Genomic DNA, 13,228 nt, shown 5'->3' with positions numbered 1-13,228 from the left:
CGTGCAAAAGCCATGTCAGGTTTATTGACTTAGCAATTAGGGTATGCATAAAGCCTGTATACAGGGTGATTAGTTTAGGATTGAATTAGAAGAGATTTATGGGGATACAGGGAGCAGTTTTTGCAATCACATTCTCGTAAATCACTGGATTGCACCGGGATGAGCGATAAAAGTCTTTCGAAAGGGCATCTTCCATTAAGATAAATATAAAAGTGTACTGCATCAGAGACTCTAAGATAAATATAAGTGTTAGAGAAGAGATAAATTGCTCATAAAGTGATCATTTATTCAGGACGTGACTATACATAAATTGTTCGGAGAACTGGATATGGAACGCGGAGCTTGGGCAGTAATTAGACCCCGTGCAGACGATCCGTGGACCGTGGACGCATAAATCCAGACGACACTTCGTATAAGCGGACATTTTTACAATCACAGCAAGGAGTCACGTATGGAGTTTAGTATGCTCTTGGTTAATCTGAAATCTTCACGTGTCGCTGGCCATTCTCTTTCCAACGATTTCATAAGATTTATGAAACATTGTATTAAGAAAACTGTATCAAACTCGAACGGAAACCAATCAAGATGCCACTTTGGACTTTTCTTGTAATGCAGCTATTCAAAAAATTTTGCACCAATTAAGTCTAACTGCAGTCTAGCCCATGACGTAATTGCTTATTTTCGCGTCCATTATAGAGAACAAATTAAACAACAGTGTATCTGAACTCAAATGGGAAACCGACCAAAACAAATTTTAAATGCTTCATCCTTTCCGTCTTCATGTTTTATTACATTTTGTACGGATGTGCAGCAACTCATTAATTTATTTCTTGCAGGAGTACATCCGTCAAAGTAGGGAACAGCAGCTCAACGAGCTGGACAAACAAGAGCCAGCGGATAAGAAACTGGCGAAATCGGCATCCAGATCGCGTTCCAACAGCTCTCCTTCAATGAACTCGGGCCACTTCGACGTGGCGAACGCCGGCACCACCCCTTGCTACGTGCCAGGCGGTGAACTGCTGCCGATTCTAATACGCAACGAACGCAGCATGAGTCCCCCGAATGGGGATGCCTACAATACCAACATCTACACGGTGAGTTTATTTCAAACTTATGGGCAAGGGGACGACGACGTAGGTTAAATTAAATCTTTTTGGAAACCTTTCAAATTCCGTGTCTTTTTCTTGTCAGGTGGACAACGAGACGATGCCCGAGATGTGCGACAGCGCTTGTCAAACCCGCGAGAGCCTCTTCACGACGCAAGGTTACAGCTCCGGTAATAGCACCCCCAACCACAGCGTTCACACCAACTCGCCTCCGGCGCCATTCAGCACCTTCGGTTATAAGAAAGAGGCCAAATTTAAAGCTGAAGCCAAGATTGAAGTAGCGTCGGCGAAAAAACAGAGCAAGTTTGAGGACAAACGCCGACCGTACAGCGTACAAACGACCAAATCGGCCCCTGACGTCATCGTCACGCACTGACAGTTGTTGAATGCCGAGTGGGAGCCGTACAAGAGGCGCCACCCCCGGCACTTTCTTAGAACGACCGACAAACTCCTTCAAGGAGATCGGAACGTCGAGACGCAGACTTACGACGCGGATTTCAACACGTGATATCGCGCCAAAGCACGTTTTTTCACGTTTTTATCGCGGATTTTTTTCCTACACGTGAAGTTTTGAGTGTGTGAAGTGTTTCTGGGAGAAGATGCGCTCGTGGGATCTATTAAGAGTTTGTTTGGGTTTTGTTGTGCACCGGACTGACCGTCGACACCGGAGGCGGTGATAAGCAATGGTTCGACAGCCGGTCGGGGGTTGTTTACTGTTAAAATGCAGAGTGTTCTACATCATGATGTTTGCTCAACGTAGGATAGTTTTTTAAAAAGTTGATGCCAGTATGCCGAATAAAATGTAGTAGGTAAGAAACTCACTCGAAATTTTAAATTTAACTTTTGGAGTACATAAACAATAGAAATAGCACAAAATGGGTCCATACCAGACAATATTACATTGAAATGACAACTGGAAGACACTTTTGTGGGTCTTGGTTCCAACATTTACGTGTAGGACACTCTGTCGTAGAATATTCTGTTAAAAAATTAAATGAAACCTTCCAAAAATTGTGTTACCTACCTGCCTTGCCTGTTGAACTTCTAAATAAGTTAATTTTATCAATTATGAGGGATTTTACTGATCTAGTTAGAATAAAAAATTGAAATGTCTTTTGAACTGTCTAAATAATTTTATTACAAGATTTGTAAAAAACCAAACGAGAAATTGAAACTAGGCGTTGCTACCGCACGCCACGCTGTACTTTAAGTAAGATCTGTAAATATATCACTACAATAAATTATCACAAGAAATCCGTTTGTCGTAAATAAGAAAAGTTCAGACTATTCTCATAAACTCGCCCCGACTAAAAAGAAAAGAAAGGACTCAACAAAAGAATTTTATGAGTCTGAAACAAGAACTAATAAAATGGTGTTAAGAGGAGAAAGATAGGCCGAATTGGAGAGGAACAATGTTGCTGAGATGGTCGGAATAATATCGTGCAAACTTCGTAAAATATTTTTATTAGACGCGCTTTGATAACATAACATTGATTTGTATTTAATAAACGTGTTAGAATAACTAGAGCCACCAGTCGAAAACCGCCATAAAACAATCACTGAGGTAAGTAAACAGTTTTCGCCGTTTTGTAAAATTCTCTGTGTGTACATTCCAAAATCCAAACAACGCTCGTACACGGATGCGCAAATTTACAATGCACCCCTGTCGCCGTTAACAAATCAAACTGAATTATCCACTTTCTTAACCCTGACGATATTCGAAAACTCTTCCACGTTCTCTAGAAGTCCCAAGAGAAACATTCCTTCCAGCATTCCGCAATTTTTTATTAGGTAGTCGCCTTCAAGGACTTATCTGCCACCAGGTAAAGTTAAAAATGGTTTTAAAAGATCGTTTCATTAGCTCATTTCTAATTACAAGAGACATTGATAAGTGAGGAAAGATTCAATTACCAGAGCCGAGAGGAAATTAGTTTTTCCTTTTATTCTGCACTGATTTTACCGTAATGTAGGTGTGTTTGAAAAGAACCCCAACCAAGAGGAATACTCTCTTTAAATTTGTGGGAAGAGTAATTACAGAGTGGGACGAAATTGAGCAATCGTCAGGGAAATTAGTGCTTGGATTAAAAGAAGATTTAGAGGGTTTTGACATAGAACTCTTATACCTGTTCGCTTATTTAAGAAATGTTTTTAATTACAGATTTAAATTCATTGCATTCAAATCTTTGAGAATAAATCACTTTTATTGTTTGGGAGCTAGTGAGACTACTCGTAATTTATACGTACACATGTTACAAAAATGGTGCATGCGCCGGGTTTGATTAATAGTGTTTTTTTAGAAAATAAATCACAAACCGTTTTCGATACTGAATTTTTGCTGCTGTTAAAATGAACCACTGTCTATCAAATTCATCGTCAGCACGTTTGCAAATTTCATCAATATAAAATTCCAACGCACAAGAGCCTAGATCACGGGAAAAACCCTCGAAAAGGTGTCGATATGTTCACCCTTCCTTTCATCGCAAACCCCGAAAATAATTACTTATCGTCCCCAAGCCGTGTATTTATCATTACCATCAGGATCATCTTATAATGGGTTTCCAGAACGCAGGACATCCTCCGGGAGCTATACATCACCCTGGAAAAAAGACGTTATATCATCGCCTAAGCCTGATTAGTTTCCGATCTTGCTATTTAAGAAAACCAATTAGTTTGCCTCGTTAGATTCCAATTATGAAGTTTAATGAAGTCGTCCGGAATGAGATGTCGGATGGGACGTTCCGGCAAAAAAACTCCAATATCCTCGCATTCATTCTTTATTTGTCAAGCGTAAATAAAACATAAATCCGGGAAACAAATATATGATTCCCAACGTGCAATGCTGCATGAGCTTGGTTTTCAAGAAAAGTGACGAGCTTTGCTGTTTGCTTCTTATTATCACCTGGTTCGCGGGAAATTCAGTTTGTTTAGTTGTTTGGAATTAAGCTCATCTTTACTGAAATCCCAGTTGTAAATCTATTCGCACTTTTGAAGCATTCAAATTCACGACAATGTTGTTGGGGATGTAATCTAAGAAAAGCGAAAACTTAATACTCACTATAATGGTAATAATACTGTGTTAAATTTCTCAAAGGAGGATTTAAATTCTTAGTTAAATAGGCGGGAAATTTGCAGAATTTGTGTTGGGTTGAAAGAAAATAGAATACATTGCGAACTTAAAGCATCTTGTACATAAAATAATTTAAACTTGTGTAGTAGATTTCATTCGAGTTTGATGACTAACTTGTCTGTAAATGTGTTTTATTATTTATTTTACACGTTAATATTTGAAACATTTGCCGAATAGTAGTTTTCAAAATACGGTGACTTCGAATTTAATCCCAATCAAATGAATGCGCTGCATTTGGGTTTAAGTGAGCAAAACTCATTTGGTATTAACAGGATCAAAGCTCATACTAAAGTTGATTGCAGTTTTATTGAATGGTTTCTATATTAAGGTAGGATATCTAGGTTGTGTATCATTGTTACAGGAATGAAAATCGAATAACAAATAATTCCGGTCCTGAAATAAAGCATTTTAAAAAAAAATTAAAATGATGAAAAGTAACATGTTCCAATGAAACGAAATTTAAAACAGGTCAACAACTAATGGCGATGAGTCCTAATTGGAAAAATAATCATATAAAGCGCGTATTCAAAAATAATTGCGAAATATGCTAAAACCGCTGACTCCCATTTCAAAGGTTTAATTTGAGTGGCAGTAACCGATAAAGATATCATCAATTTTTTCCTGGGACTAAAAAAATATCTAGATTAATACGAAAACGTCGTCAAATTTATGTAAAAAATAAAAAATTCGACCGTTTTTATTAACTTCCATTTATTCTAATCAAATCATTTAGAAGCGCAAAACTTATCGAAAAACTACAATTTTGTGGGCATTCAAATTAAAATTGCTACAATTTTTTGAAAATTAACAAAATGTGATATCTTTTCTAAAAATCACTCCATGTTCATTGTCATGTAACTTCTAAACGAGAAGAGATAATAACGTTAGAATGCAGACATCTCAGACTTTATTTTAACGTATTACATTAATAAATCAAAGTATCAATTTAGGAATTATAATAAGAAATTATCAAAAAGATATTAAATTGTTAGTTTTTCTCAAATATCTTAGCAAAAACTCGTCGAGCGACTTCTGTTGTTTGTTAGGAAGCATATTTACCATTATGATATAAAAAATTTAATTTCACAACTTCAGCAAAACTGAAAAAAACTAGTGACCGCAGTGTACTCAAAAAAATCTCATCTCTGAATTCTGACCTGATGGAGCAAAACGGGCTTTTAATTAAGAATCAGGAGGTAAGTATCCTTTGGAAGTGACTTTCTACTGCTCCAGCACAAATTTCGTCTAAATATTCTTGACTAGTGTGATAATAGTATTTGTAGCACATCCGGTCAAGATTTTCCTAATCTGATAATAGATTTGGAACCCCTGCTATTTAGACACAGCCATTAATAACCCATTAACCGTCATACCTGCTACTTCAACCGTTACAATTAATCCTCAGTTTAGATCTTCAGGGCACTCATTGCCGGAAATCATGTCTGTTAGCCGTTTATGCACGAAATTACGCAGAAATGATTAACACTCATGTTTATCGATCGTAAATAATGAAATTGTAAAGTTACCTATAATCAATTAAATTAAGTACTTACCTACACAAACCAATAAACGATTTAATGCCTCGATCTATAAAAAGAAGCATTATGTCTTGATTATATCAATTCTAAATGGATTCTATTTGCTAAACATTTGGAATAATATTTTTTCTGTATTACTATCTGCGCAGTAAGTTACAATACACATTTGCGAATGCACAATAATAAAGCTATCCGCTCAAATCCCCAGAAAAGAAGCAAAATGGAAGAGCTCACTGCTCACTATCCATGAAAATAGAAAAAGTATACATACATACATGTGTAAACATCTCCTGACCTCTAACATCAACCCTCAGACGAATCGATGTTTGTGGAATTCAACCCTGTCTTATATTCGTCTGCCACATTTTTCTCTTTAGAACGAAACTTAGTCTTAGTCTCGGTTTTAATAAATTCCAGGGCGTTTTATACCAAATTAATAGCGAGTGTAGTGTTAGACATAATTAATGTCCCGATGGGTGAGTAGGCAACTAATTAGACCCTTTAAGGGAACAGGAGGTTATTAGTTCGTTGTTCACGTACCACTAAAATCGTGCACGATCGATTATTGCAAAAACTAATAATAAAGCAGTTGAAACAGGTTTGGAGAAATGTTGTGTAACGTGGGATTTGGGGTTTTTATTAAATGTTTAGAAATTGTTGCGCGCTGGTGGCGAAGTGGTTGTTTTATTTATTTTCTGTTCCATTTAGAAAGAAATTCCAACTCGTTTGATTTGAAAATAACTAAAAACTACTAATCGGAACTTGTAGTGTTGGCAGTCTATCTTTGTAAGTAAGGCATGCTGTAACTACTGAATTACCATCTAACAATAGAACCACAATCTCTACTAACTTCACCACGTCCTATGTGGGGTTGAATAATGAGTTTTGTTACCATAGGAAGTAAATCTTCATTTATGTATGTAGACAACAAAAACATGTCAATGATGTGGCAATCTTAACAAAGTTCGGATCTTTCAAAAACTTCAACTTAAACTCGATTTGCAAGGTATTGATTTCAGACTGTTAGATATAACTATTTCCCCTAACTTTTGTTAGAGTTATTCATAGTTTAGGGTTAAAGCTGACCTTGCATCTAATACAATTTTCAAATTAAATTACCCAAATTTAGTCAAGTTCACTTAGTAGCAACCTAAATCTCTCTTCGGTTCAACTGTTCAACATTAAAATTTTCTTTGTTTTCCTTTGCACTGCTCTAAAACTGTGTACCAGAAACGCGTATCAAAATCTGATTGTAGATTAATTCTTTATTAGATATTGATAGCTGAGAATCCCAATAGCAAAGATATTTAACGGTATTTTCGTATGGAACAATGTTATCATGGATAGTTATAATACTTCAGTTCGCGTTGGATTGGAGCTCATTTAATTTGATCGTTCATATAATGTTGCCGTTACCACCTGTGGAATTTCGCGCTTGTATACCAAGTGTCTCAAAAATAGCAGATTAGCTTTTTCACGTACTTCACACTTCGCACAAACATAAAATTTTAATCATCACGTGAAAATATTGTTTCTCAGAATGCACATTATTTTGCCTAAATTGCAAAATATAAAAAAAATAAACAAACTTCTTAACTTGAGCATGTGGTTGAAATAAAAAATATATGTAAAGGACTGCTTTCAAATAATGAAATTTTAAGTTCGATTTTTATGAACTATTCAAGAGAAGACAACCACCATAATTCCTGTCACTGAAATTAGGTTAAACAGCTTTTCTCATTGTTGTTCGTTTTGGGCAATAGGCACTCTCCTGTTAATGAACCAAATATACAATTTTCGTAAATAACTTGATACCTTTTGTTAGCTTTATTAGCATGAAATTTGTACACTCCTGACAGCAATGTCATTATTTGACAAGTTATTTTAGTAAACAAAACCTTTTGCGCATCTTGCTAAATGCTTTCTAATGATGAAAAAGTCGACATGATGTTGACTTCTAGTGAGTTCAAGAAGAATGCAGCAGCGGCGGAATTATTATCGTAATGACATAGACATCCAACGGACAAAATTTTGAAACGGTTAGAGATATAAATATACAGTATGTCCCCGGATTGAGTTCACAAGAGGGAAAAAAAGTTTATTTTCCATGTTACAAAAAAATGACAAAGGAATAACATTTTTTGCTTATTTCAAAACAGATAAATCTGCAATTTAAAATTCAAAATTATTAGTTTGTACTTTTAAAATTATTTTTTTCATAATTTTTATTTATTACATTTTGTAATCGTATTTAAATTATAGCAGGCTGTGGATTTACAATATCAAATAGTGCGTTAAAGATTAAAGAAAAATTTACCTAATAATGTGTAAGTATTAAAAAATTGGAAAAAAAGAATGCAATTGCATCCTTAACAATAATTGAGAAAATTCGAAACAGTCTTAAAGAATTACGAGTTAGAATTGAACTATGTGGTAAAACAGGTAATCAAATAGTGGAAATTGGTTTGAGTTAAGGAACAAATTTCATTCTTTGACATTTTTTGCAAAAGTAAAACTAAAAAAGTTCTTCGTTATTTTTTTGTTTTTCGATTTTAAGAACACAGCTTGATATTATTAAAGTTTTAATTAAAAACTTATTTATTTTAAATTAAGCAAAAAATATTATTCCTTTGTCATTTTTTTGTAAAATGAAAAATAACGTTTTTTTTCCTCTTGTGAACTCAATCCGGGGACATAATGTATATACAAGATGTTTAGAAATGTTTCTAGCATCAAGGGTGGCTGTGAAATTCCTGCCGTGCATTTTACCGCTTTGTTTTCATAGTGAATATAACTATCTTGAAAATTATTTATAATGTAACTTACATTCAAGACGTTTCGGTTACAGTTTAGTGTGCAAGTTTTTAATTTTCAGGTTTTAAACAAGAATTAGAACAGTTTATTTCTCAAAATTTACTTTGCTCTATGTTTGAGGTTAACTGCAAATGTCAGTTGAAAAATCGAAACCCGCATTTGTAATGAACGGCAAATTTTTTTGACATTTCATAGCCACCCTTGATGCTAGAAACATTTATAAACACCTTGTATTATATAAACTGAATTAAACTGATCTAAAACTAAATTAAAAATCTAACAATTCTTTGACTACGTCACTTACAATTTTCGAATCTTCTAATAGATGTTGATCTTCAGGCACTTGTGCTATTTAACTTACAAGGATTTTAAGTTGAGCCGTCACTACATACAATAAAAGAAAATATTTTTGTAGTTAACTTATGAACCAAATACGTACTATCTACCGATTCAGGGAGATATGCTGTAATTGGCAAATTTAAAATGCTTGTATCTCAAAAAATATAAGTATGTACTTACCTACCTAAACATGGTGCGATACAAAAATTATTTAAGATTTTAACGGAGAATTACCATTCAAATGAGGAATATCTGAGTGTTCCAGAACACCTGTACATTATGTCGCTTTTAGCTAATGTAAATAATAGAACGAGATACATTACAAAAATGTAAATTATAACACGCTCTAATACTCAGTCTGTCGAACCTTTCCTGGACTATCTACACAAATTGTGACAGAGTTTCTAAACTCTTCTCTCAATGCAATTTTTATGTTAACTGTTCTTATCTTTTCTTAGAGTATTTCTCATTTTCAGCAACTCTACCACAATGTGTAGTTTGGCGCTTACTAGATGATTTTCACAGCAGTTCGTACAAATTTACGTGAAGTTGAGTTGGTTACATTGAGCTCAATAATGCAAGTTAGATAGTTTTTGAACAAACAAAGAAACCTATGTATGTTGTTGCTTAGGTTCGCATTGTTCTACAGCTGTTCGTCAAAAAAAAAATATATGGGTAATAAATATTTACGTAATCTTTTGTTTTAAAACAACTACATTAAATTACTTAATCTTTTTTAAAAGATAAGCGCAGTGAGAACTTCTATACAGGTGTCCCAGAACTCATGACCCAGAGAAAAAAGGTTTATGGACGAAACAACGGTAGTCAATCCCAAAGCAGAACAGAATTTAAAAATCGGTACCTATGGACACATACTATCATTCATTGGTTCAATGAACATTACGCTCTCGTTGCCTAGAATATTTTACTCCATCTCTAGAATAAGCTTCCGGAATTGGTTGTTAAATTTTTATTCTTTCTCGAATATTATTAAATTTAAGCAATTTTTGTTTTGAAATTTACCATCTGTATTGCTGTCGGCACCCTTCATTGCTCTATGGGTCATGAGTTCTGGGACAATCTCTATATCTAGATTCTACATATCCTAGTGTTAATTACCATTCTCAAGAAGTACTTCGATTAAGCTGCAATTAGGGACACCAAAAGATCTTGAATCTACTTATCATAAAACTTATAAAAAAAAAGTTTGTTTGATCGAATTAGCTTAAGGCTCAGGTTTTTATTATATGGGATCTTGGACTAAAGTTATATGCAACTGATTATAATTTCTTATCTTAAATATAACATATTATGTTACGGACACACTCTGAAACTGATGCTACTTTAAGTGAGTACATTTTTCTTAAAATATTGATGTAAGAAAATACGACATCATTAACTTTATTTATTCAGTTTCCGCGAGACTGAAATTCAGTAGAGATATCAGTTACATTTCTAGAAAGTACTGGATAAATAGGAATGTACAATTTTATTTGCAACAGCACAGATCACAATTTATGAGTAAAACTCATGTTTTATTAATATTATTTAACAAGTCCAAATAGATTGAGAAAATATGGAAGGCTCTTAACTAAATAATAAGAAGATAGTTTTCTAAGAACAAAATCTCTTTGATACAGCAATTTTAATTTGTCCATTTTAAAGTCCTACTAAAAATCCCACTCCTGTCGTCCCCGCCGACAAAACGGCCGACTTAATTTATTATTTAATCCAGAAGGACCTTGGTGCTTTGTCCCATCTTCCTCCAACTCACCCTTCCATTAATTATTCCCTCGGCCACCCTTCTTCCGTCCCTCCCACTCTTTAACCTTAATCATAATAAATTCCCAGTCCGGTGCAAGCATTGCACCACTCTTAAATAACACTATAACACCATTTTATGTGTTCACCGCAACGATATGCTGGCTATAAATCCAAGATGGCGCCATTCCGCCATTTAACGGTCACATCTTTCACGATTGATAACCATCGTAATGACGCCGTCTTATGCTAATAAAACAAACCGGAATAATAAGACCAGGAGCGAATTGTTCTCCATTTCCAATCGACTCTATTTGTCTTTGTCTTGAGTTTCTTGTACGCCCATCGAGAAAAAACATACGCGCACCGTAAACAAAACGGTTTGTCATACTCAGCCAGGCTGGATAGGAACTGCAGTTTTTGGGCTGAGATTGATGGTTCCACCGACACTCTTGATTAAGAGATTGAGATCTCGGGCGTCGAGACCGCCACCTGCAAAAAAAAACAACACTAGGGGGTAATAAATAAGGGAGTGGCAGGGACCCGCGAGGGCACTTCTTCTTGCGTGAGGACCAGCGGAAGCAAAAATTCGACAGGAGCATTGATCTGTTTTGATCAGAAAAATTCAGCATTTTTGGGCTACTAGGGGCACTCTTAATCTAGAAAATAAACTCTCCTAAACATAAAATCGTTATTCTCTTAAGAGAAAAATCCGTTCCATGTTGTTTTAAAATGCCTGTTGTTAGTTTCAGTAACGAATTATTTTTCTGCGGTTGCAGTTTTCTGTTCCGGTAAAACAGCAACGATAATTTTCTTTTTAATAACACCAAGAGAGTATTTTACTTGAAACATCAGATTCTTTTAACGTCACTCAACTTCCGTGCGGTTTTATCGTTATTGATGACAAAAGTAACGCTTTCAGAGATCTGAGAAATCAGTCTATTGATCCTTGCATCATGCGGAAAATTTTTAAACCCTCTAAATTTCTTACATTGCAGTTTACGAATTTTAAGTTTTATTCTATATTATCTGTTATTCGAGCGTAAAGTGGAATTTCCGCATTCACGGGATTACCGCTTTGCGCCAGGGTCAAGTTTCTCAATCATGCGGAAAATAGGAAATTCAAACGTTCAGCGCTTAATACATAAATAGCTTTAATTGGAGAATTCAACTCACCATGATTCAACCAATAAGAGACATTTATTTTTTCAAATAAACCAATCACAGCAAACTTTTTTTGGAAATTTTCACTAGTGAAATTTCCGTGGCAATTCCACGCGAAAATACCACGCGAGCTGTCAGTTGCTTGCCAGTTCGTTGAATTCTCATGACGAATATAACTCGGGAGCTCGAAATTGTGGGAAATTTTTCCTCCAGTACTCGTAGTTTGTTTCTCCGGACAATTGGCACTCGTTCGCTTCGCTCACTCGTGCAATTGATCGTCGAAAAAACTACTCGTCTGTCGGAAAAATTTCCGACAATTTCGAGCCCACTCGTTATATTACTTATGAAAATAACACGAAAACTGGCAATAATAATAATTCACAAAACATAAAAATCAAGTTACCTTTGATTTCTGTAAAATCAGAGTGTACTTTTCAATCATCATTTCATGGGACCGTACTTTGAAGTTTGTTGTCAACGTCAGTTCAGTTTGTTTAATTTTAGTTTACCTTAGAGAACTTCTTAGTGTCTTGTTAAAACTTCCCAATGCAGAAATTATCAATTTCTTACAGTTTCTTGCAGAGTGAGTCAAAATTAAAGATTTTATTTTGAAATTTTGGCATTATAATTGTCAAATGCCCATTTGGTTACCAATCTCATCAACTGCCAACCATAGTAACTTTTATGTTTTGTGAATAGATATTATCTACGTTATAATATTATTGTACCAAAACACGAAAGTTCAATTTTAGATTAGATCCCACACTTAGTTATCTATAATTTAACTTTACTGAGATGAAGTCTTAACTAAGCTCCCTCGAGATGTTCCCGACGTTAGATTAAGGATAATTTTCTATTTTATAATCATTAAACAGTTACCTTGTCTTAAAATTATCGTGTTCATTTTGCTAGCAACACCTCCCTCTCACATCAGTGGCGTCCCGAACAGTGACTCCCTTAAGACCCTATCGCCACCCTTAAATCTTCCGGTGCCGCTCGTAACATAAACTTGCGCGCACATGTACAGGATATATCCTTCCTAATATTTCAACATCGGTTATCCAAACGTTAGTCATATGTGTCTGTACTCCGGAACATCCGTGCGAACCCGGACTATGAAATGAAGCTCAACAAACAGAAAGACTCCGTTAATGTGACCATGTTACTGTATCTTCTTCTTTTTTTTACTGTAAAAGTGATTTATTGATTGGCTGCCACAGGTCATCCAATTTCATCAATTGTTTTTCTTACCGAATAAACGTCTCTCTTTTATTGATTTTTATGTTGGACGCTTTGGTCATCTGGTAGGTGCAATTTCGATTTATTTTTTGCTTTACAAAAAATAATAATCTCGAACTGTTGTGGCAACGTTTACTTTA

At 35.0% G+C, this 13,228-nt stretch overlaps 1 protein-coding gene across 2 annotated transcripts in view; it reads left to right on the top strand.

Annotated features, from left to right (window-relative positions):
* Neto (Neuropilin and tolloid-like) overlaps positions 1-2,360 on the top strand; it is a 151,120-nt gene extending 148,760 nt beyond the window's left edge. For both annotated transcript variants that reach the window (XM_088049784.1, XM_088049783.1), the window contains 2 exons: positions 837-1,094; positions 1,192-2,360. In XM_088049784.1, the coding sequence (XP_087905910.1) occupies positions 837-1,094; positions 1,192-1,482 (549 nt within the window). In that variant the 3' untranslated portion in view covers positions 1,483-2,360. The remainder of the gene's footprint in view (positions 1-836; positions 1,095-1,191) is intronic.
* The last annotated feature ends 10,868 nt before the right edge of the window (positions 2,361-13,228 follow it).

Source organism: Gnatocerus cornutus, chromosome 1 (genome assembly GCF_029298725.1).
Source record: "Gnatocerus cornutus isolate USDA-ARS CGAHR chromosome 1, icGnaCorn1.1, whole genome shotgun sequence".
Lineage (NCBI taxonomy): Eukaryota > Metazoa > Arthropoda > Insecta > Coleoptera > Tenebrionidae > Gnatocerus > Gnatocerus cornutus.
Note: the sequence above shows the minus strand (reverse complement) of the source record. Positions and strands in the feature narration are given on the sequence as shown.